Genomic DNA, 21,278 nt, shown 5'->3' on the forward strand with positions numbered 1-21,278 from the left:
CCTTCCAGGGGCTCGGGCCAAACGCTTTGACAGCATCCTTGACTCCTTCTCTCAGCCTCGATATTGCTCTGCATGTCCTCTCTCTCCCCAGAGAGACCCAGAACCCAACAACTTCTCACTGTCTCCGCTGCTGCCATCCTAGTCCCCACCACCTTGAACTCGGATCCCTGCAGGGGCCCCTTCACTTGCTCTCCTGCCTCTGCTGCCTATTTCCCACACAGTAGCGGAGAGATTCCATAACACAGAAATCAGATCCTATGCTCCCTCTGCTCCTGGCCCTCTTTGGAGCCCCCTCACTCAGTGAGGGGAAGGCCTCCAAGACCCCGCAGAGCTGGCCCACTCCTCTCTGACCTTGGCTCTCCCTGCTTGGCTCCTCTGGCCCCTCACTGTGCCTCTGGGCCTTTGCACTGGCCTTCCCCGCTGGCTGCAAGGCTCACTCCCTCCCTTCTCCCAGTCAACAGATGTTGCCAACGGATGTTGCCTTTGGTATCCCTTGATCCTCTTAACGTGGCTTTATTTTTCCAGAACAGGCATTACCATATGACTCCCCAGAGTGCGGGTGGGAAATGTGTCTGTGAGCGAGCAGACAGCAAGCAGCTTAGGCTTTGCAGGCATTTCTGTTGCAACTCCTTGACCTTACCCTGATGGTCTGAAGACAGTTCGGGGATGGTACCCTGGACAAACCCTTACCTTTCTGACCTCAGTTTCCTTCCCTGTAAAATGGGTTTGAGAAAATTAGGATCCGTACTACTGGCCTGTGTCTGCTGTAGCAAGCCGTAGGCTGGAGGTCTTAAAACAGCAGAAATGTATTCTCTCGCACCCTGGAGGCCAGAAGTCTGAGACGCAGGTGTTAGCAGGCTGCGTTCCCTTCTGAGGCTCTGAGGGAAGATCGTTCCTGCCTCTTCTGCCTTCTGGGGGCTCCAGGTGCTCCTGGGCTCGTGGCCGCATCCCTGTCTCTGTGGTCACACAGGGTGCTCCTTCTCTTTCTCCTCTTCTTCTGTCTCAAGTCACTCTCTGTCTTTCTGGTGTAAGGATAACTGTCACTGGGCTTAGGGTCCCCCCAGATAATCCAGAATGATCTCCTCATTTTGTGATCCTTAACTTAATGATACCTGCGAAGACCTTTTGTGCACGTAAGCTAACGTGCCCAGGTTCCTGGGATTAGGATGTGGGATATGTCTTTTTTTGGGGAAGGGGGGCCACCATGCAACCCACTACAGGTATCTTTAAAGTGCCTTAAAAGGAAAATGAAACCGGAACGACAGCTTCTTAATCTGCAGTGAAAAGAAAACGAGGTGGACCAGAACCTGGTTCACCTCGGTCAAGAACACGGTCCCCTTGGACACAGCTCACACGGCTGCGAACCATCAGGAGGGCTGATGCTCAGGGCTGCGGAAGGTCGGGGCTGGCGACAACTATGCGAGGGAGCAGGCGAGGTGGGGAGGTGACACTGAGTGGGTGCCAGCACGTCGACTGTCCCGCCCTGTCTGGGGCCCATGTCAATCACAACCCACATTTGGGCTGGTTTTAAAGCCTAAATAGCATTTTTTCCGTGTCTCCTCTTACTCGAGGTTCACGCCAGCACCGGCAGATAAGTCGATCAGACAGCACCAATCCCATTGTGCGAATGCGGATACAGAGGCTCTGAAGTTCAGCTGTCTCCATGCCACCATGCCCGCTGCCACCTAAGCCTTCCACTGCCCACCCCCACTCAGCAGTGGCCACCATCCCTCGTCTGCCCCGGCGCAGGTGGCTGGGAGTCAGCGGTGCAGGGGAGAGGCCGGCGGGGCTCAGCGACGTTCCCACCGCGCAACTCTACCGAGCAGCCCTCAGGAGGATGACTGTGGCTGGGAAAGCCCGGGAACACTGGGACCCCAGAGCACACCTCTGATCACAGTGGCCAGACCCGCCGTCAGGAGGGCGCTCGTGCCCAGAATAACTCTCCCCAGAGTCAGCATGTTCCAGCTTGGGAGGGAAACCAAAAAGGCCCTTTCCCCCAAGTGTCCCGGGGCTGAGATGTCATCCTCTGATGGGCCCTAAATGGACCCCAGTTGAGCCCCTGTCCCCGGAAACGATTAGATCCAACAGGTACCAAGCCCGTTACCTCACTGGGATGGAACTTGCATCTGAGCGATGAACTGAGAGCCAACGCTTTCGCGTGGCAGGGCTGAAGCAAGGTCGCTGGGGTGGCGAGCTGGGACAGGCAGTCTTGGGGGGAAGTGGGAGCTTAGCACGTTCTCCGGTTGCTTCTTACGTGAGTGAGGGGTCTAAAAATTACTGCCCTCGTGACGATGGAATCCTACAGAATCACATAGGGATTCATTCTCCAGTGTTCTCTGCAAATGACTTTTCTAAAGTTCTGATAGGAGTCAGGCAACCTAGGATCTTGCTCTGATGCTTTGAGACCCGGGGCTCGGTCCTTCCCCTCTGGGGAGGGGGGTGGTCTCTGCTGGCTCCTCACCTTCCGCATCTCGGGGTCAGCACAGGAAACCGTGGGGCGAGCCCGCAGCCCCGGCCCCGCCATCCCCTCCCAGCACGGCGTCTTCTGAATTCTCCCATTTGGAGAGTCAAGCTTTCCATCTCCCTCTTTGAGAACCAAGAATCTCAATGTCTGTCTGTGTGTCCTTTTTACTCTGGTTCATTTTCCTTTTAATCATTCGTCTAACTGGGTACTCTATTCCCCTCTATTCCTTCTCAGACGGAGAACCTTGATTCGAACTTCGGACCAGCTGCTGTTGGAGGCGTCCTCTTAGCAGAGGCCCTGGGGCTCTTCCCCAGCACCGTTAGCCAGTCTCATTAGCTTTTCCTAAAGCATGCTGAACCCAGTTCCTTTTCGCCATTCAGGAGCCTCCTGCCCCCCAACCCTGTCCGCCCAAGCCACCATCTCTCCTGGCTGCTGCCATGGGACCCATATGCTGACCAGTCTCCCATATCCCCTCTTCTCTCCTGTCCTGTCCCCACTCAGCAGCCAGAGTGCTCCTTCTATGAACTTAAGTCAGAGCTTTTCGCTTCATTCTGTCATTCAACAAACATTTATTGAGCACCTACTGTCTCCCGGTCTAGACTCGGGATACACAGAGAACAAAACAAATGAAAATCTCTGTTCTCTAGAGATTCTATTCTAGTGGAGGGCAGAAAAGTGAGTCAACAGTATGTCAGATGTTGGTAAGAGCCAGGAGAAAAGTAAAACAAAAAAAAAAGGAGCAGGAAGTATCTGCCAGGCTGGGTGAGGGAGGGGGTGCGGTTTACTATTTTCAAAAGAGAGTCAGGGGAGGCCTGGATGAGGAGATGAAGATGTAAGGGTATAAATCAGGTGGAAAACTGGGGTAAAATTACCAGCAGAGAGAAGAGCAAGTGCAAAGGCCCTGAGGCAGGAGTGTGTCTGGTGTGTTTGAGGACCAGTAAGGGGACCTCTGTGGCTGGAGCCCGGTAAGGAAGAGGAAGGACAGTGCATTAGGAAGTCAGAGCGATAAAGGGACAGATGTGGCCGGATCAGGCCCTTAGGTGCCATAAGGCCTCCGGCTCTCTTCTGAGATGGGAGTCATAGTAGATTCTTGAGCAGAAGAGGGAACGTGATCTATCTTGTTTCAACAGGCTCACTCTGGATGCTGGGAGAGGAGGATGAGGGGGGTCATGGCAGGAAGTGGGAGACCCATCAGGGTGGAGAGGTGTTGGTAGTGGAGAGGCTACAAGCACTGGGAGTCTGCATCTGGCCCCAGGAGAGGCAGCAGGACGGGCTCCTGGACCCGTGCATGGGGCCTGTGTGAGGAACAGCAAGGAAACAGGTTTTGCTACTTAAACCCCTATAATGGTTTCCTGCTGCTCTTGTGATAAGTTCTGGACGTGTTTTCCAGGCCCGTCCACTTCTCCTACTACAGCACTGCCCCCTTCCACCCCGACCTGCAGCTTCTGTGGCCTTGGCCTTTGGGCTTCCTCCTGCGAGTCCAGCATCCAGGCGGGCCCCTGCCCAGGCCTTCACCCTTGATGTTGTCTCTGCTTGAACTGCTCTTCCCACAGCGTGCCTGGTCCTGAGTTGCGGCCAGCATGTCCCCACCTCCCTAAGTCACAATGTCCCAAAACTTTGCAGCCTAACACCATCTGTTTTTCATGGCCTCCCTTGTAGTCTGTTCACGGTGTTTTTGTTTTTCTGTCTTAAATTAATCTGTCTCTTGTATTTTTTTTTTTTTGTCTCCCTCTCTAGAACATAAGCCCCAGGAGGACAGAGACTTCTGCCTGACCACTGGCTTTGTAAAGCTGTCCCAAATACACGAAGAGTCCAGCGGGCATCAAGTGCATATCCTGGAGTATGGGGTTGCTCGTGTGAGTTACAGCTGGCTCTCTGGCACCTGGAGGCAGGCATCCCTATACCTATTTTATAAGGGAGAAAAGACTACCCCAGAGGTTATATTTAGATCTGCCCAAAGGCACACCCAGTTCTAGGAAGCAGCAGAGCCAGGGTTTGACCTTGGGCCCACCAGTTCCAGAGCCAGTGCTTTGCCCCCTCCCAGGCCCTCCTGTGTCCTGAGGGTTCAGAGCCGGGCTGCCTGCTCCGTTGGGCGCAGAGCCGGGAGGAAGGGGGGTGCTCGGTTCCATGCTTGCTTTATGAGCCAGAGGTGAGGTCTGACATCCTCGAGGGGCTCTCTGCCTCAGCTGGTCTAGAAGCGCATTTGGAAGAACAGCGTGTCTACTGCTCAGGGCTCGTGTACTGTAACTAGCATAGAAGGTATATATTTAGTTAAAAAAAATTAACCTCAAGCTCACTCTCAGCCTGGCAGCTCCCGCCTGCCTCTGTTCATCATCCACCTCTGTCCCTGCCCCTGACCGACTCGCGGTCATCCTCATCGGCCCTCCCGGGCGCACTCACCGGTGAGAGCAGGTGTCTTGGGGCCGCCCCGAGCGACCGGACCCTAACAGGGTGGCTGCGGTCGCGGGAAAGTGCACACACCTGGCTCCGGGCTTCTCAGAGGAATTGCCCCGCGGTGTGCCCCCCTTCCCACGCCCCGCCCCCTGTGCCTCAGTTTCCCCGCCGGCAAAAGCCGGGTCCTTGCCGCTCTACAGGTGACACACCTGCTTCCGGGACTCGATCGGCCCCGGAGCCCCTCTCCCCCGCGGGCCGTCAAGCCAGCTCCGACCCCGCGCCCCCGCCTCCCCGGGGAGCCCCCCAGGGAGGCGGGGGCGCGGGGAGGGCCGCGGGCGGGCTCCGGGGGGCGCCCGCGGGAGGGCGCGGCGGCGCGGGGGGCGGAGACGCGGCGCGGCTTCCGCTCCCGCGCCTCCTCCCTCCTCCCCCGCCGTCCTGGTCCGCTGCGCCCGAGGAGGGGAGGCGGCAGGCGCCGGGAGCCGCGCGAGGAGCCGCCGCCGCCGCCGCCGCCGCGCCATGGAGCCCGAGTGAGCGCGCGCGGGCCCGCCCGGCCCCGGACAACATGGAGGCGGCGCCGCCGCGGCTGCTGCTGCTCGCGCTCTGCTGCAGCCTGGCCCCCGCCGCGGGTAGGTGGGCGCCGGCCGCGGGGACAATGGCCCGGCGGCCAAGTGCGCGGCGCGCGGAAGCGACTTTGCAAGTTGGGGGCGAGTTGGGGCGCGCGCCGCGGGCGCCCGCCGCCGTCCCGGGGGGGGGGGTGACCGCGCGCGGGCCCTTTGTCTCGCCCGCCCGGGCCCCTCCCGGGAAGGCCGGGCCCCGTCCCGCGCCCCGGGCCGGCGAGGAGAGCGCGCGGGCGGCGCAGACCCCGCCAGGTGCGGCGCGGGCGGGTCCTCACCTGCCCGCGGCCCGGGGCGCGCTCCGGAGTGCGGCCGCGTGTGGCCGGCCGGGAGAGGCCGCGCCGGGACCGTGGGGACCCCGGGCCGCGGGCCGGCGCAGAGCGGGGACTTTCGGCCCAGAGACAGGCCTCGCCGCCCTGCGTCGGGGACTCCTCGAGCCCGTTTCCGATGGCCGCGCGGCCGGCCTGCCAGCCCCGAGAACTGATTTAAGTTGCGGAGAAAGTTCTCAGATCGGGCACCGGCGGCCTGGCCTGTTGCGCGGCCCCCTGCCATCTGCGAGGCTGTCGGCTTCCGAGCGGACCGACACCTGCCAGGTGCCCAGAGGACCCGTCTCGCCGCCGGGCCCCCCGCTCCCACCCAGCACCCCGCGGTGGCACCGGGCCGGTGTCCACGCCAGTGGGGGCCTCGTGGGGCCGCCGCGCGGGGTGACGTGGTCGCAGAGCCCGGCGTGGTCGAGAGGCGCGCTGGTGGCCTCCCTTGTGCACACCCTTTGGGAGATCGAGGGCTGGGGACCTTTCTCTCCAACTTTTGGTGTGTCCCAAGGGGTGGAGTTGAGGTCAGGAGGACTCAGGAAACCTAAGCGCGCTGTGAAACGCTACACATGTTCTTTTAATTTGGAGATTGCCATGTGGTTTTGAAGCAAATCTCTTGCTACCTAAATCATTCTCTTCAGACGTGAGTGTTTTGTTTTTCTGGAGTGTGGCTGGCCAAACCCGACAGGGCCACAGAGCCCTGGGCTCCCTGGGCTGCTGCTCTGCTGCTAGGAGCAGATTTTTGGAGGTGGTGCTGGTGGTGACGGTGGTGGGTGGCTCAGGTCCCTTTGTCTGGGCCTCTTTAAGGCAAACAGCTGTCTCCCTGAATATTTCCAGTGTGGGACATTGCCGGGAGGTGTCCTGGCCAGGCGCTGTGGTCACATTCCCAGTGCTGCGGCCTCTTCATTGAGGTTTGGGGGGGCATGGAGGGGATAGTTTCCCCGGGTCCCATTGCCTCCCAGTCCAAGCCTCCAGAATGCTGGCGGGTTCACCCCAAATTTATCTCCCTGGGGAGTGTGTTTACATTTCTCGGCCTTGTCTGATACTAGCAAAACAAGGTGACGACAAAACAGTATCTGGGTAGTTCAGGCCAACGCTGCTTCTTTTCTTTCCGGAAATGCCTGGATCACGGAGGCAAAAGGTTTTTGTCTTTTTTTTTTTGGAAGATGTTTGTTTTAAAGGTGGGGTTTCTCAGCGGGCTGTGTTGCTTTTCACTTTGCTGCTGTTTTGGATTTCCTGTACCTTTTGGGGTGACGTTGCTGGAGTCGAATGCCTGTCGTTTCGTGGTTCGAGGCCCTAAGGAGAAGGAATCCCATCTGTGGAGTTCAGTCGTGTAGGAGGCAAAAATAGAGCTGATTATTTTAACATTAGGAAGCATGTCAACGGCACGGGCCAATGTGGCAACCCAGTCCTAAAATGGAAGGAGAGGGAGGATTCCTTCTGCACAACTGCTTCGACTGTGCTTGCTGGTGCCCCTGATTTCTGTGTCAGATTTACGCCTTGGTCCAGAGTGGAGCCAGTAAGCTGGTAGCTAATTATTTTTCCTGATTGCTTCCTGTTGCAATTTAAAGCTGTGAGCCCACGGAAATGCCTTTGTTTTAGTGGTCCCGGTGCTGGGAATGGCCTTTTCCAGCTCCTCAGGCACAGGCCTCTCCCCTCTCTCTGGCCCCACAGCACTTGCTACGGGACCACCTGTCCAGGACCACCCCCCCCCCCCCCCCCCCCCACCCGGGGGGGTCCCCGCAGATGCCCACTGGAAGGGCCCAGCAGGTGGGTGCTGAGTTCATGACTGAATGCTGTGTGGCGTCCACTGAGAGAGGTCCCCCCCCACCGTTTTTCAAAGCAGGGCCCATGTGCTTTTAACCCTCCCTGTTCAAATCCAAGAATTTACCCCATCAGCCCCTATGATCCCACATTTGCTGTGGAGATCCTGTCGCATTTGGAACCCATTTAATTTCAGCCGCACTGTATCACCGCTCAGGCATTTAGCAGAATTTGCACACTGCTGTGGGGGGAGGGGTGGGGGGGAGGGGGTGCAGTCAGGTGAGGAGGACTCAGCATGGCTGCTTGCCCCCACAGCCTGGGCTGAGGATGGCGACTCTGGGGTCAGCCCAGCCTGGGTTTCCCTACTCGGGAGCTATTTGACTTTGGCTGACTGACTTAAGCTGTTCCGTGTCCAGTGCGTTGAGGTCCAGAAGTGCTTTTTACACAATCTGGATTTTTCTTCCGCATGCGACCTTGGATATCTAGTCCAGCGTCCTGACTCACTGATTGCTGCAACCCTGGTGGGGGCTCCTGAGGTCATGAGCAGTGGGGACAGAGCCCGAGTACCATGGGCTGACGTCAGCCGGCGTGCTTGCTGCGTGGAGGAGCTCGGCTGGCCAAGCTCACCCTGTGGGCTTCAGTTTTCTCTTCTGCAAAATGGGTTAATAGTACTTCCTACCACTCACTCGGTGAGTTAACGCCTGCCTGGCACTCCGTCTGCTCTTGTCCTTGCTGCTGTGACTCTTTGGCCCCTGATTCCGTATGAAGCGTGGGGACAGAATGGCGGTGGCGGATGAGGCTGTCAGGGCGCTCTGTGTCGATGCGAAGAGAGGCACACGGAAGCCGCTCGTGAAGCTGTGGGAGCAGTGGGTTCCGGGGTCTCTCCCTCACAGTCCCAGAGTCCTGGCCTCAATGACCGGGTGGTCTCCAGAGGCCAGATCATGCAGAGTCGTGCTGTGCTCCTGAAGGCAATGGAAGCTTCTGGAAGAATTTAGTCAGGACTAGGAAACAGGATAGGGAATGTAGGCTGGAGTCGTCAGGTCTCTCCTAGGTGAAAGGTGTTGAATTGATTTTTTTTTTTTTTTAATTGAGGTGAAAATCACATAATCTAAAATGAACCTTTCAAAAGGATACAGTTTGCAGCGTTGAGTACTTTCACCGTACGGTGTCGCCACCCACTCAATCTAGTGACAGACATCTCTGTCTCCCCAAAATAAAACCCCACACCCATTGAACAAGAGCTTCCCGTTCCCCTGCCAGCAGCCCGCTTTCTGGCTCAACGGGGTTTGCTGTTCTGGACATTTCTATGCGTGCAGTCACATGAGACGTAGGCCGTTGGTGTCTAGTGGCTTCTGTCACTTCTGTCACAAGTGTCACTGAGCCTCCGTGTTTTCGAGGTTCATCCATGCTGTAGCATATGTCCCTGCTCCATTGTGTGCTGAGCAGTACTCGTCGTCTGGTCAGAGTGCATTTCGCTGGTCCACTCACCCGTCTGTGGATTGGCCTTGGTTGGGGCCCGCTCCGCAGGTACGAGCTGCGGGCCCTGCTGTCCGAGTGGGGTCTGCAACGGTGGAGCTGTTGGAAGCTGGGCTGGGAGCAAACAGATTTGTCCTTAGATCTGCATCTCGGTTCGGAGACTTGAGAGCTGGTGGCTGAGGCTGGGGACAAGCCGAGGGCCGGTGCTGGCCTCCAGGGGGAGGGATGCTGGGAGGTGGGGTTCACTCCGTGTTCAGTATTGCCACAGCCCCAAGAGACACTGCGCAGTTGTGGCTTATGCCGTTTCTTGGACCGTTGCTTAAGACGCTCTCAGCGCGGGGAGGCTCTGATGAGAGCCAGGGGCTGTGTCCCTGGTTCGCCGACACACTTAGGCCTGCCGGGGGGCTGTCCTGGGGACAGCGTGGGTCCCAGCGCTGACCTGTTGAGGCAGCTGCCTGTCTGGCCAGGAGCCAACCCCCTGGGTCCTGCCTGTGGCTCTGATCTGGTCTCTGCTTTCTCGGGGGAGCGGTTTGCTAGCTCCTGCCCTCACGTTCGTCATCCAAAAGTGGGGCGTGGGGTCTGGCTTGTGGGGTTCAGTGAGCCAGTGTCCAGGAGGAGGGACCAGGAGGCTCTTCCCCCAAGACCGGGTTCAGTGGGAGGGACACCCAAGGGGTCCTGCCCTAGGTATTCAGGTTGTCTTTTCAGCGTGCTGGAGGGCATGGTCAGAGTCAAGTTGGAGAACGTCTTCCCCAGTGGGGAGCCAGGAGTGCTGAGACCTGTTGGGAGTCTGGTTTGACACCCCTTGGGTGCCTCTTAGCCTTGAACCTGTCTAGAGCTCCAACCAGGAACAGACCTGGCTGCTGACCCTTCCCTGGTGAGGAAGGGTGTCCTGCTCCCCAAAGCCACGTGGCACCCTCGTGCACATCCGTTCCGCCCCTCCCGAGCCCTGAGCAGCCCCAGCTCCTATGCGGCTCCCAGGCCAGCCTTGCCCACCTGGTGGGGCCAGTTAACCCTCTACGGGCCCCACCCTTGGTCTGCCAGGGTAGTGCCCCCCTCACGGCGCTGTGTGTGCTGGAACCTCAGGTCCAGATGGAGTTCGTGCCCAGAGTCATGTCCACTGTGTCCTTCTTGCTTGGGGTCTCTCTTTCTGTGGACCCCTCTCCCCCCGGGGGAGGTTATCGTGGTGATAACCTGTTGCGGTGGGGGGGGCATACTGTGCTTTGTGGGTATTTTCTTATTTGCTTTATTGGTTGGTATTTAATTCAGCGCTTTCAGTTTGCCTCATTGCAGTTTTCTAGTGCTTAAAGGTAAGCAAGATTCGCTCAGGGAGGAAAGTAGTTTTTAGCCTTTTTGGGGTCTCATGCGCCCCCTGAGCATCTGGTTAGGCTCCTCCGGCTGGAAGGAGCCAGCACGAGCGGCGCACGCACCCTGGGCCCCTGACGGCCTCTCCGTGGGGTACGGGGTGCACTTCTCTTCCACGAACCTCAGTTTCCTTCTTTGTTTTTTGTTGTTTTTTTTTTAAAGATTTGATTAATTTATTTGACAGAATAAGAGGGAGCACTAGCAGGGGGAATGGCAGGCAGAGGGGAGGGACAGGGGGAGAAGCAGACTCCCCGCTGAGAGCCCCCCCCCCCACTGTGGGGCTGGATCCCAGGACCCCGGGATCATGCCCTGAGCCGAAGGGAGATGCTTAGTTGACTGAGCCACCCAAGCTTCCCTACTTCCACAATTTTTTTTATTGCCTGAAACAGAAACTGTGTCCCTGAGCCGTCATGCCCCTGTCGTCGCTCTCCACAGCTCCCGCTCACCCCCCTCCTGCTTTCCCGTGGCTGCGAATCTGCCGGTTCTCCCTGCCTCCTTTTCATGGACTCGTACGGCGTTTGTCCTTCGGTGGCTGGCTGATCTCATCTAGCCTGATGTTTCCGGTTCACCCGAGCCGTAGCGTGTGGCAGAACTCCATTCCCTCTTGTGGCCAAATCCTGTCTCCCCGTGTAGGCAGCTCACGTTCTGTTTGCCCACATACCTGCTGGTGGCCCCCGGGGCTCTTACCCCTCTGGCTGCTGCTGAGAACCTGGGTGTGCGAGCATCTCTCCGGGTCCCTGCCTTCACTTTGGGGCACGTGCCTGGGAGTGGGACTGCTGGGCCACATGGTAGTTCTGTGTTGGATTTTTTTTTTTTTTTTTTTTTTTTTTGAGGACCCATCAGTCTGCTGTTCAGCAGCTGCCCCATGTAAGGGGCCAGCAGCTGGGGAGTTCCGGTCTCTCCACATCCTGCTCAACGCCTCTTTGCTTTGCCTTTTTTTTTTTTTGCACGTACTTGTTGGCCATTTGCTTCTACGAATAGGTAGAAACACTTAAATGCTTACGTGCTATTACAATCATGGCGTGCGGCAGTGACCCCCTTGTTCACTCATATCTGTGCATTTGTGCACGGGCATATCTGTAGGATATGTTTCTTGTCCCAGAGTATATCCACTTGGAAGCTGGTAACGATACTGACCAATTCCTCCAAAGAGGCCACAGCGGTTCAAACCCTGCTGGGCATCTGTGAAGGTATGTGCTTTTCTGTGCCCTTGCCGCAGCTGGCAGTGACCAGATTCCATTTTTCTTAAATCGGTTTATTTAAAAACTATAACATATTTTGATTGGCGCATCCCTCGTGACTGGCTTCTTGGCCATTTAACCATTTGTATGTATTTTTCTGTAAATCGTCTGCTGTTGTCCCGAGCCCGTTTCTCTGTCGAGTTGATTATCTTTTCCTTATTGATTTGTAGGAGTTGTTTCTTTGGCGTGGACAGGGGCTCTGTGAAATGTGTTCCACATTCTTCTTCTGATCTGAAGTTAGTCTTTCATCCTTATTTCTGGCAATTCCTTACCATAAAGGCATTAAACCTTGCGGTTTCTGGGTTTTGTGCTTTATTTCTCTCCCGCCAGATTATAAACATCTTTCCTTTATTTTCTTGCAGGGCTGTTAGTGTTTTGTGCTCTGTATTCAGACATTATTTTCACTGATTTGGGGGAGGTCTACGGTGTGAGGTAGGGATCTGATCTGTCCCTGATGTGTGTCGCCCCCACCACCCCTCACCATCACGAGATAGGGAATTGTCCCAGCACCTTGACGGAAAGGCCCAGCCTACCCCCCATTCAGGTAAACTACCACTCACTGTTTCGTGTGCAGTGTTCACGGATGGCGTGGCTGCGTGTCCTGGCGCTTTCCATTCTGCTCTGTGGCCTGTGGACGTCTGTCTTTACCAGTATGCCGTTAGAACCTCGGTAGCATCGTGGCGAATTTTGAGACTGAGTGTAACACTCCCCCTTCGTTGTCTTCAAAAAAATTGCGTTGACTGTTCTTGAACATTTATTCCTTCGTGATAAACTTCACAGTGAGCCGATCAGATTGCATCCTTTGATCTCCTGATCCGGAGACCGTAAATGGCCACATTCAACAGGTGTCAGAGGGCCGGACTTCAGACGTGCTCTCTGGCAAGCATGCTGGCCTCTGGTTCTGGAAGTAAATTCATCTTCCGCCACGAAGGAGCCAGCCTTCATATTTTTGCTTCCTCTTGCGTGGAGTGGTTTAGAGGTGACGTGTGTGCTGGATCGCCCACTGCACCCCCGTTCCGGGGCTCACACCAGCGTTTGCTCGGGCGACCAGCTCTGCTGCAACTAATTCCAGCGTGAGCCTGAAGGAGAATATAATTACCGCGTCAATTACCGCTCCCCTCCCCGAGTTCATTCCAGAACAAAGTGTGACTGACTTTAATTTCTTACCTGGCTTGCACCCCCTTATTAGCCCAGTGGGGAGGTGGTACCCGCCTAGAGTAGAAGTCTTAGGGAATTGCTCAACCAGGCATTAAAGGCCGCCCGAACGCGTGGCCCTGGCCAGAACATGTCAGCGGGGGGCCTGGGTGCTTTCTAGCCTGTCCGCGTGCACAGCAGCTGCCACCCCGGAGTGGGCCCTGGGAGGAGCTGGCCTTCTCTGCGGTGGGAGCATGGGGGTGGCCTCAGAGCAAGCTGTGTTTGCAAGTTGCTTTTTGGGGGAAAGGCCATTTCTCTGAACTTTCTCCAGAACATCAGTTCCAGAAAGAGCCTGATGGAGTGTCCACTGTCTCCCCCCACCTCCAGATTCCTCCTTACTGAGGCTGGAGCGCGGGGCCAACCCTGACATCCGTTCTCCCTCTGCCCTGCGATGTAGGCCTCGGCTCTGTTCCCTCCTGCATGTTGGAAAGCCCGGGTTCTCCTTTCCTTCCCACCCCCTTGCCCCCACTTTTTCGGCCCCGAGGCCTCACCTGTCGGTCCCCTCAGTTCTCACCCTTGGAGTGGGGGACTCCACCAGCTGGTCTTCTAGAACCCACCCCCCACCCCGACCCGTTTACCTTTCACTCTGGCCAGATTACGTTTTCCCGAAACTCGTTTCGTCATGTCCTTCCCCTTCTCAGAAAATGACACCAGTTTCCCAACATCTGAAGTGGGAACTTTTGGGCCTGGTATTCTGTGCGGCCCCTAGACTGGCTTTAGCCTTCTCCTGTGCTCCCTGGGCTGAGCACTTCTCCAGACAGGTCCATCTCCTCTAGAGTCTAGAACCTTCCGTGGCCCACCCAGGCTGAGAGGGCCTTGGGGACAGAGGCTGCCTTCATGATTGTCCTTCCACCTGCTGTCTGGCGTGGGGGAGATGCTCGGTGGCTGTCCCGAGGCTTCCTAAGTCCTCATCTGTCCAGGGAGCAAATCTTACACATCCTTAGATCGACAGCGTGGTAAACTCCCACCCCCATCGTGGCATCCAGTGCTGCTGTGTTCCCCGGATTATAGAACACCAGTCCTACATAGCAGAAGCCTTGTGGGGCCGAGTGGGACTGAGTGTGGGACCCACTCTGCCACCAGAAACCTGTATTCCCCTTTTTTTTTTCCCCAAGATTTTATTTATTTGACAGACAGATCACAAGTAGACAGAGAGGCAGGCAGAGAGAGAGAGAGGGAAGCAGGCTCCCTGCTGAGCAGAGAGCCCGATGCGGGGCTCGATCCAGGACCCTGAGATCATGACCTGAGGTGAAGGCAGAGGCTTAACCCCCCTGAGCCCCCCAGGCACCCCAGAAACCCGTATCCCTGAGGCACGGCCTCTGAGAGGACCCACTACAAATTAGCTGTTTTACTTCAAGAAACCTGCTGCATCCTGGACACACTTAGTCATGGAGTCCCGTGTCCATGAACTACTACCCACTGTGGGGGGGTCGTGCTGGCTGTCCCCGTGTCATCTGTGTTTGCCCAGAGTTCTCCTGTCCCATGGGCGGGTTAAGTATTGGCTCACGAGGGCCGAGGGGCTGGTTCCCCAGCCCTGCCAGGGAGCGGCCCCGGCACCAGGGACCTGTGTGGGCACCACTGGCCTGAGAGGAGCGTGGGCCTGGTCATCTTGGTGCCAGCTGTGGCCCCAGCCTTGCCTTTCCCCACACAGCAGGTGACCACCTGGCCTTGCCTCTGTTGAGCAGAATAGCCCCGAAACATGTCACCCTTTGCCTGGGCCCCCAACCTGCCGGGCTGGGCACAGAGGCCCCATCCCCCGGGAGGATGCAGAGTGGGCCCTCTGCAGGTCGGGGAGGTCCCTGCCTTTGTTGCCCCCAGGGTGGCCGCAGCAGAGGGAGCAGAAGGGCCCTCAGAGGCTCTGGTCATTTTCTTGTAGTCCCTACCTTCTTCTGGAGAGCGTGTGGGGTACCCCTTAAAGCGAAAGAGCAGTTTTCGTCTGCTGGGCTACCATTTCTAGCCTCGAAAACATTTTCCCTTCGTTTGGAAAGATTGTCTCCTTTCAGGGAAAGGGCCCTTACTAAGTATTAACCTTTTCTGCTTATTGATTTGGCCATGCACGTGGCCCGTGCAGCCGGTCAGAGCTCCGCAAGGTCTTGAAGCTCGGGTGCCAGAAACAGTCTCGGGTTCCTTTGCCCTCACAGAGGGTCTTTGTTCAACTTTAAGCACCAGAAGCGCCTCCGTGGTCCCTTGGGCCGCAGACCTGGGCCGGGAGTAAGCGATTTGGTGGGTGAAGTGGAGACATTCCAGGATCCAGGCAGGTCTGGCCACGAGGTGGGCCCTGGGCCCTAGCAGTCCCCTTGCTCTGCTCTACCTGGGAGGATCCAGAAGGACCTGCTCCGAAACGCCCCCTTCCCCACCTCCTCAAAGCATCCCTCCTGCTGGGCTCCTGCATCCCTGCGTGGCCTGGTTCTTGAGATGTCTCCAGGGAGCAAGGACTTCCCGGGGCCCCAGCCCCATCAGGATAGAATGGGACCAGAGGTGGTGCTCCCATCACGCAGGCCCAGAGATCCTGTTAGGGTCCTGCCTGACCGTGGGCCTGCGGGACAGAGTGCCTAGGGTCTCTGGGCTTGGACTCCCTGATCTGTCACCACAGTAAGGGAGGAAGGTCTCTCCCAGATGGCTGGGATCTGGGCACGGGAGAGGTTTGGGGTTTTCCTGTGTTGCACTAGGTCGTGTAGCAGAGCGGGACGCAGAAGCAGATGGGAAGGTAGAGTTGGGAACGCGCTCCCGTCCACAGTCCATGAGGTCCTCATTTAACTTTTGGTTAAAGTGCCCCCCTTCCACTCTTTGCGGGTGTGAAGAAGACAGGTGGGCCTCGTTTCTTCTTGCCTGCCTGTAGTCCCAAAGGCCAGTTGGGTCACCAGTGAGTACTTGGGAAGGGCACCCCACTGTCGCACACAAGGCATGGTGGGTGTTCGCGTCCATCAGCTGCCCACCACTCAGGGGCTGGCCCCCCAGCAGAGTCTTGGGTACCCCTGGACTGAGGACATGCTGCACCCCAGCCTCCTTCCCTGCCACCTCCCCCATGTTCTCTGTGAGCAGCTGAGCGGGCTGCCAGAAGGATCCCAGCAGGAAGCCCGGGGGGCCCCTGGGGAGCCTGGAACCCCAGGCAGTGCAGGCCTCCGCGACCTGTTCCAGCCCGTCCCATGTTCCTGGCTCTGCTCTCAGCTCTGCGGCCTTGGGCAAGTGAGCTGGCTCCTCTGGGCCTCAGTTTCCTTACGTGTCGGGGGGTGGTAATCGTCGCCCGAGGATGTGTCGAGGCTGTAGAGTGCTTGACACGGGGCTGGCTCCCGGTGAGTGCTCAATAATTATTAGCTATTAGGGTTATTATTACAATCATAATTGTTGTTCTCCAGGGAGAGGGCCCTCGGGGGATTTGGGAGTCCGGTTCAACTCCAGCTGAGTGGTGGCTGGCAGGGAACCCGCTGAGCTCAGACTCATGGGAAGGTGGGGCTCTGCTGCGTGAACGGCCGTGTCGAGCCTGGTCCCTCGGCACTGAATTTGCTTCCTCGTCTTGGTGCGGCCCGGCAGGCCTGGGCTCTGGACGCCCCAGGGCTGGGGGAGCCGGTGCGTGTCCGTCGGGGATGGCGATGCTTCCTGGGATCTTTGCTCTGTCAGAGGCGTGGCTGGGGGTGCTTTGGGTTTCATTCCTTCATCTGGATTTGCTGGCATCGATTTTTAGGGTGTTGCCAGCATGTCCCCTGCCTGTCCCTCCTCAGAGGAAGTTGTTAGGGACCCCGCTTTCTTTGCCCTGTTGTCTGTGTTCGTCCTGGGCTGGGGGCAGGGTGTCCTCTGCAGTGGCTCGGCCACCTGGCTCCAGCCGTTGTCCCTGGTCCCCTCGTCTTGGTCAGCCTTCCTGCCCCATCAGTTCCCCGCTGAAGGCAGAGGAGGGAGCCTGGGCACCACGTCTTCACCCTCGGGCGAGCTCCTTGCTCCATCCGACTTCCCCGCCCTGGGATGTGGACAGTCAGTGCCTTTGCTCTGGGTGGCAGACGGGGGCCCTGTGCCCAGTAGGCACTCCGTAGTTGGTGAGAAAGGCTGCTTTCTAGCCCGTGTGCCAGACCAGGTCTCCCGCTGCCACAGCCCGCAGGAGGGGCGTAGGCCCAGTGGCCCTGAGCTCCTGCCCCTCCCTCTGCACCTGCCTTCTGACCTCGAGCCCAGGTGGGACCTGCCTGTCTCCTCTGCAGCCGGGGCTGGCTTTCCTGACTTCCTGTTGCCTCGAGCCCGAGAGTAATCTAACCAGCAGGTGCTCCTGTGTGCCTGGCCCAGAACTAGACCCTGGGAACAGGGTGAACACAGGCAGGCCATGGCCCTGTCCTCATGGTCAGCCCAGGCCGGGCCAGGGACGGGACTAGAATGCTCCGAAACTCAGCCAGCAGGGACTGCCCTAGAGGAGAGGCCGTGAGGGGAGGCCACCCCCCACCCTGTGCGTCTGGACCCCGGCTTCTTCAGCATGGCTCATGCCCTCTCGGGAGAGCATGGTGGCCTCCCTCCCTGCGGTGTTTGCCGTCTGCTGCCTGGTGGGCTGGTTTTCCACGGCCGCGACCTTCACAGTAGCCCTGCAGGCAGGGAGGCTGGCCACGTTTCCGTGGTCCCCGAAGAGGCTCAGGGTGCTGAACTGGGTTTGGAAAGTGAGCCCGTGGGGGGTGTGCAGGAGCTCCCTCCCTCCACCCCGGCACTCCCCGCTCCGTGTGCAACAGGAGTGTTGGGCCCTGTTGTGAGGGAGACGTGGAGCTCCACGCTTAGGGCCCACAGGTCCCCGTGATGGGGCCTCAGGGAGTGTGGATTCCCACTCCCGGGTTGCTCTGTGGTTCTTTTTTTTTTTTTTTTTTTTTTAATATTTTATTTATTTGACAGACCGAGATCACAAGTAGGCAGAGAGGCAGGCAGAGAGAGAGAGAGGGAAGCAGGCTCCTTGCTGAGCAGAGAGTCCGATGCGGGACTCGATCCCAGGACCCTGAGATCATGACCTGAGCTGAAGGCAGTGGCTTAATCCACTGAGCCACCCAGGTGTCCTGCTGTGCGGTTCTAACCGCGCACTCTGCACGTCCCTACCCCCTTCCTACAGATCGGAATGGTGACTCAGGAGAACCTGGACGCTGTACCGGGTTGTGCCGGGACGACAGGGGGTGGTGGGTGAGGGCTGGGGTAGGAGCCGCAGGATGACCAGAGGGGCTGCTGCTCCCCCCGTCTGACCTGGGTCCCCCCTCTAAAGCCACAATCTTCTGGGACCTGCTCGCTCTGCCTGAGGAGGAGCTGTGTGGAGCCCCAGGCTGCAGGGGCCCCTCTCTGTTCTCTTTCCTCTTCTCTCTGGGGACGCAGGGCTTGTCCTGGAAACCAGGACCCGGATATGTGGTCAGGTGGTGGGAGGCCACTGTCCCGAGGGACAGAGGCTGAGGGATGGGCCCTCTTTCTTGGAGTGTGGCAGGGTCACTGCCATGCCTTGGGGGTCCCTATGAGGGACCTTGGCTCTCTTGTCTCTCTGACCCTTCTGCAGAGATATCTCGGGGTCATTTCATTGTCCCATTAGGCAGAATGAATGAACTTCAAGTACTTTGGCAAGAACCTGCGCTCTTTGCTCTGCCGTCTTGCTGACTAGCGGAGGGTGACTTTGGGCAGGATACCCCGTCCCGTCGTGCCCCAGTACCCTGGTCTGCATCCCTGCACCCACACACCGACAGAGCTCGGCTTCTCCACATTCTCATGAAACTCCAGACCCGACCCCTGGCTTGTTCCCAGGGTAATCAGAGCTGGTCCTCAGTGCTGGGCTCTATAGGCAGCCCCCAGCCCTGCGTTCGGGACCCAGAAGATCCCGCCCTTCAAGGCATGTTAGTGCTCAGAGAGGCTGTAGTGGGGACCAAGAGGCGAGAGTTTAAAGCAGACCACGGGGAGGATGGTTTGTCTGTCCACCTTGCCCTGCCTGGAACAGAGGTGCCGTGAGCCTGAGGTCTTCTGTTTGGCTCCTGGTTGCAGCCTCGAGGCCTCCGTGCCCAGCGGGCTGCTTTTTTCAGGAACAGCAGATCATTTGAAAGCAGAGCCTCCCCGTTTTGCCCCATAAAAAGGAGATTTTGTAGATTGATGGTAAATTTGGCACGCTTTTATTATTATTATTTTTTTGCACCACTTAAAATAAAAGCTGGTACAAAGGTATGTTTGTTTCTGAAATGCGTTTCCTCTCCCAGATGTTCTTTTCTGCCAATTCCAAAATGCGTTCCGAGCTCAGTTATTTCCTCTCTGCCGAGAACAATGAGATCTCTGTGACCACATGGGGAAAGTGCGTCTTCCTCACCAGTGGGGCTCGGGGGAGGGCCACAGTGGTCCCACCTTCTCTCTTCAGTGGAAACGACCCGTCAGTGCCAGCCTGGAGAGAGACCCCCGCTGACTGTTGCGGATTTGGCAGCCGTGGTGGGAGCTTGCATGGGGTGGGGGAGGCGCTTAGAGGCACGGGGCGCTCTGCACCCTTGTTCCTGAATCTTGAGTTTGCTGTGTGGCCTTGTACTAAATTCTTGGATGTGTACTGCCTTCGTGCTCCCTGGGATGTGGGACTGCCTGGGCTCCCTGGAGCTGATCTGGCCCCTTCTTTCTTGCATCTGATACTGGTCCCTGGCCAAAGGGCAGGTATCCAGGACCCAGCGCAGAGGCGGAGCTGGCTGGAAAGCCAGGTAGAACTGGGTGGGCGTTACCAGGGTCAGCGGAGCCTCAGACCTTCCCGGCTGGTGGACCTGTCCCCTTTTCCACTTGAGACGAGGGGTGCGTGTGCTCCTTGGGAGCTGTGAACCGCTCACTCTGCCCGCGCTCACCCATAATCCACACGCACGTGCACCCACGTGCAGTACCCTAGAACCTTCTTGGGTGGTTTCCACGGACAGTGAAGAGACCCGTAACAGCTTGAACTCAGGATGGTTTTGATACTAGTCTCCATCAAGAACGTTCTATACAGGGTGTGCATTTCATGCAATCTTTACTTTTTGGTCGATGCCTCCTGCCTTAGAATACCACAACACAGTGGTAGTCCCCGCACGTTTATGGGGTTCCGAGCAGGTTGTAAGGGGTGTCCAGTGGACTCATTTAATCCCTGCAGTCGCTCTGGGGACCACATGAGCAGGCTAAGGTTAGAGCCTGGAGATTGGCCAGCTGAGGCCCCACTGCCCACCCCTTCATTGCCATTTGAATCAGAAAAGTGTTTTCTTTCCTCTATAAAGGAAATAGGCTGCTAGGCCCCTAGTACATTTCAATTAGCGGCTTTCGTTATAGGGGGTGGGAAGGGTACTGAGGCCAGAGGTTGCTCCTGGGTGGCCCCACCTTCTGTGGGAACCAGAGCGGCCCTGTGGTGCCTGTTTGCATGGGGCAGGACGCTGGGTGGAGGCCACTGCCCCCAACCCCTTTGCTGCACTGGGCCGGTAGGTCAGGCCCCCAGGGCCCCCGAGTCAGTCTCTGCCATGGCCTTGGGCCACTTCCGGGAGTAGGGAGCTGTTGAACCGAAATGGTATGTAATCAGAATGCTATATTTTGTCGAAAATAAGAATGTTAGTAACGGGCTGGTTTCTGGCAAGTCAAACTGGGACTCTGAAATACATATTTTTCCCTGCTCTGCCCTAAACCTTCTAATTAGTGAAAAACGCACATTTGCAAACATAAATCAAATGTCATCTTTCCTACCAACTTGTCCTAGGTATCCCTGAGTTGGTAGCATTCCACGGGGGCTAAATTAGGGCTTGCAGAGTGCCTGTGCGTGTGTGCGAGAGAGCAAGGGGGCGGGAGGGAGACACTGGGCTGCCTGTGGGTGAGCCCTGGCCGCCTGCTTCCTTCCCTCGAAGGTGCTCGGGCCTGTGCTCTGGCCCCGTCACCTGTCAGCACCTGCACGGTCACTGCAGCAAAATGGATATATCTGCCCAATTAAAACATAGTTAGTTGGTAGTGGAGGTGGCTTCCAGGAGAAGCACTTTCCCTCCCAGGAAAATCTCTGTGGTGCTTGTAACCAGACCCTGACATCCACCACCAGTGGGCTCTGCTCATGGGCTCCCTTTTGGGAAGGGCAACTCGTCTCTGGGAACCGGCCCTGGTGTGGGCCGTGTCCTCCCTCACTGGCACTGGGACCAGCTCTGGGGGCCCTGTGCACTTCTGGGGCTGGGTTCAAGGATGTGGCCTTGGGGTCCCAGGCAGCTGGGGTCATTTCTCCTTCCGTGCTGTGTTGGCGGGTAGGATGCTTTCTTGCCCGTGTGGACTGGTGTCGTGGAGCTTGTTGGGTCACTTGTGTCTGGGGTGGTTTGTTGTAGATGATTTCCCAGCAGCCAGATGCAGAAAGCCTCTTTGATAGAACTAACATCCTCTGGTCAGAAGACCATGTGGCCCCAGAAAGCCCCCAGCCTTGGACATCATTCTTCCTGTTCACGCAGAGGGGAGGAGGTCGCTGGGGGTTGGGAAGCAAGTGTGCCAAGCTGGATGTGGCCGGTACTCT

The 21,278-nt window shown here is 57.6% G+C and overlaps 1 protein-coding gene across 2 annotated transcripts in view; it reads left to right on the forward strand.

Annotated features, from left to right (window-relative positions):
* The first annotated feature begins 5,309 nt into the window (after positions 1–5,309).
* LRP5 (LDL receptor related protein 5) overlaps positions 5,310–21,278 on the forward strand; it is a 97,616-nt gene continuing 81,647 nt past the window's right edge. For both annotated transcript variants that reach the window (XM_032879676.1, XM_032879677.1), the window contains exon 1: positions 5,310–5,484. In XM_032879676.1, the coding sequence (XP_032735567.1) occupies positions 5,421–5,484 (64 nt within the window). In that variant the 5' untranslated portion in view covers positions 5,310–5,420. The remainder of the gene's footprint in view (positions 5,485–21,278) is intronic.

This window comes from Lontra canadensis, unplaced genomic scaffold (assembly GCF_010015895.1).
Source record: "Lontra canadensis isolate GAN:19392208 unplaced genomic scaffold, GSC_riverotter_1.0 scaffold66, whole genome shotgun sequence".
Taxonomy (NCBI): Eukaryota; Metazoa; Chordata; class Mammalia; order Carnivora; family Mustelidae; genus Lontra; species Lontra canadensis.